This window comes from Echinops telfairi, unplaced genomic scaffold (assembly GCF_000313985.2).
Source record: "Echinops telfairi isolate 266 unplaced genomic scaffold, ASM31398v2 ScPeMD7_7469;HRSCAF=8507_1, whole genome shotgun sequence".
Classification (NCBI taxonomy): domain Eukaryota; kingdom Metazoa; phylum Chordata; class Mammalia; order Afrosoricida; family Tenrecidae; genus Echinops; species Echinops telfairi.
Window position 1 is genome coordinate 103417499 of NW_022111373.1, and position 2064 is coordinate 103419562.

At 34.4% G+C, this 2064-nt stretch overlaps 1 protein-coding gene across 1 annotated transcript in view; it reads right to left on the reverse strand.

The window, feature by feature from the left end:
* Positions 1-2064, reverse strand: part of PARP8 (poly(ADP-ribose) polymerase family member 8) — a 212996-nt gene that overhangs the window by 80010 nt on the left and 130922 nt on the right. Inside the window, exons 6-7 of the mRNA XM_030888968.2 lie at positions 1731-1808; positions 159-253 (exon numbers count right to left, since the gene is read on the reverse strand). Coding sequence (XP_030744828.2) covers positions 159-253; positions 1731-1808 — 173 coding nt within the window. The remainder of the gene's footprint in view (positions 1-158; positions 254-1730; positions 1809-2064) is intronic.

The window sequence follows — 2064 nt, forward strand, 5'->3', positions numbered from 1 at the left end:
ACACACACATGCAACATATTTGCTATAAGCAGAAACACAACAGAATCTCTCTCAAGCATTTTCAGAAGCAAATAAGCTCAGGATTATTCCTCTGATACAATATTCCATCTAGCGAACAAATAATTTAAATTTTCATTCACCACAGGCTCTTTATTTACCTGAGAGAAACTGCATGTGGCCCATACATCTCTCTCACTGCCGACAAGTCAGCTTCCAGCTGCGGATGCTTGTGCAGTTCCCCATCATAGTTCACCTGGTGAGACGGGGTGGTTCAGCAAAGGAGTAAAAGGACCAAGAGAGCACCCTTGTGGGTTCTGCTACGGGTACATATTCGGTTGATATAGTATACAATGAAAGTAAAAAGGTAACAGAAGTATATTCACTGGTTTTTGGATTCACATATATCCAGGAGAATTCATGATATTTAAAACGTAAATTAAATATATTCTAGTGCAAAGAAAGCAAAGACGTCAAAACAAAAGTTTCTGGCAAAAACTCTGGAAAACATCTAGGCTGAATATATAGATTTAAAGGAAAGCATTTACTTCTCCCCTATGAGAATTACCTGTGTAAAACATGAGCCATCTCAATTACCTATTTCCCTCAAGAAGAAAAATGGAAAGCTGTTTTACATAAGTGTTAGAAGTGTTATATTGTTGAAAGAGCCATTTTACTAGGAAGAATATCTTGCTGTTTTTTAAATCAACTCTGATTCACAGCCACCCGACAGGCTGGAGGGGAACTGCACAGTAGACTGCAATCTTTTACAGAGGAAACGGTCACAAGACTCTCATACAGAGAGGCTAGTGGGTTCGAACTCTTTAACTTACAATGAGTAGCTCAGTGCTTATCCACTGAGCAAAGGAGATTGCTCATCCATTATCTGTACTGACCGAAATTTCCTTGACTGACAACTTACTAAGCTTTGACTGTCAATGAATAAACTCATTTGCATTCTCTGATCTAACAACTTTGACATTAATGCCTCTTTTCATCATATTACCCTCCCATTATACTATGTAAATTATAAAACCCATTTGATCAAGAGGTTTATAGAAATAGAATAAGGCAAATTATGGTGTCATACAGTAAAATTAATTGCTCAATTTTAAATTCGAAAATTACTTTTAAAATTCTGATGGAGATATACATAACACACACATGTACATACAAGCTTCAAAACACTCATGGAACATTTCTTTTATATTTTCATTCCATTTTTCCTATGAACTTTTTGAAGTTCCCTTGAATATACACACACACACATGAATACACATAAGCTATTTTCATGTGTGACTATAACAAAAATGTTCAATAAAATTTTATATTAACATATGAGTAGAGGGAAACAATAAATGAGTATACGCAATAATTAGAAACTCATTATCTAATAATAGTTCATTGTCTTCTATTTCTTTGTGTCTTCATTGCAAAATACTAAGGACAATATACTTAAGAAATATAAAAGTTAAAATGATCCAAGATTTGGCTGCTTGCAGCATTTCTATGACGAATTGGGTCAACATCAATAGAATGAATGCATACAGTTAACCAAGGAACTAATTTCTGAAAATATGAGAAACAAATACATTAGATGTAGGTCTATAATTTCTGGTAACAGAACCACGACCAACACATAGACTTCCTAACGCAAGGGCACAGCTTTTCGCTGAGACATATTTGACTATGACTAACCTTGATGGTCAATAAGGAAAGTCAGGTTTACGTACCTGTCCTCCATAATAAAATTCTTCAGAATCATTATCACCTTCAGAATCTTCTTCCACTGTGCTATTTTGTCTTGACTCCTTAAAACAATGTAGTGAAAAGATTATCTTAATGCTCAAACTAGCATGCGTCCTTTTGAAAGAAAGTGGTAAATTGTTTTGACAGGTATGCCTTATGCAGAAGGTATGGGTTTATAATAAAAATGATAATGGTATAATATAATCAAAAAAAGCCATAAAAAGCAAACAGTTTTGTGGGAACATTCAGCTCTATGTATATCTTTTTTATAGTTCAATTCCACTGACCTTTGAGTAAGTCGGGCAATTTAATATTTGA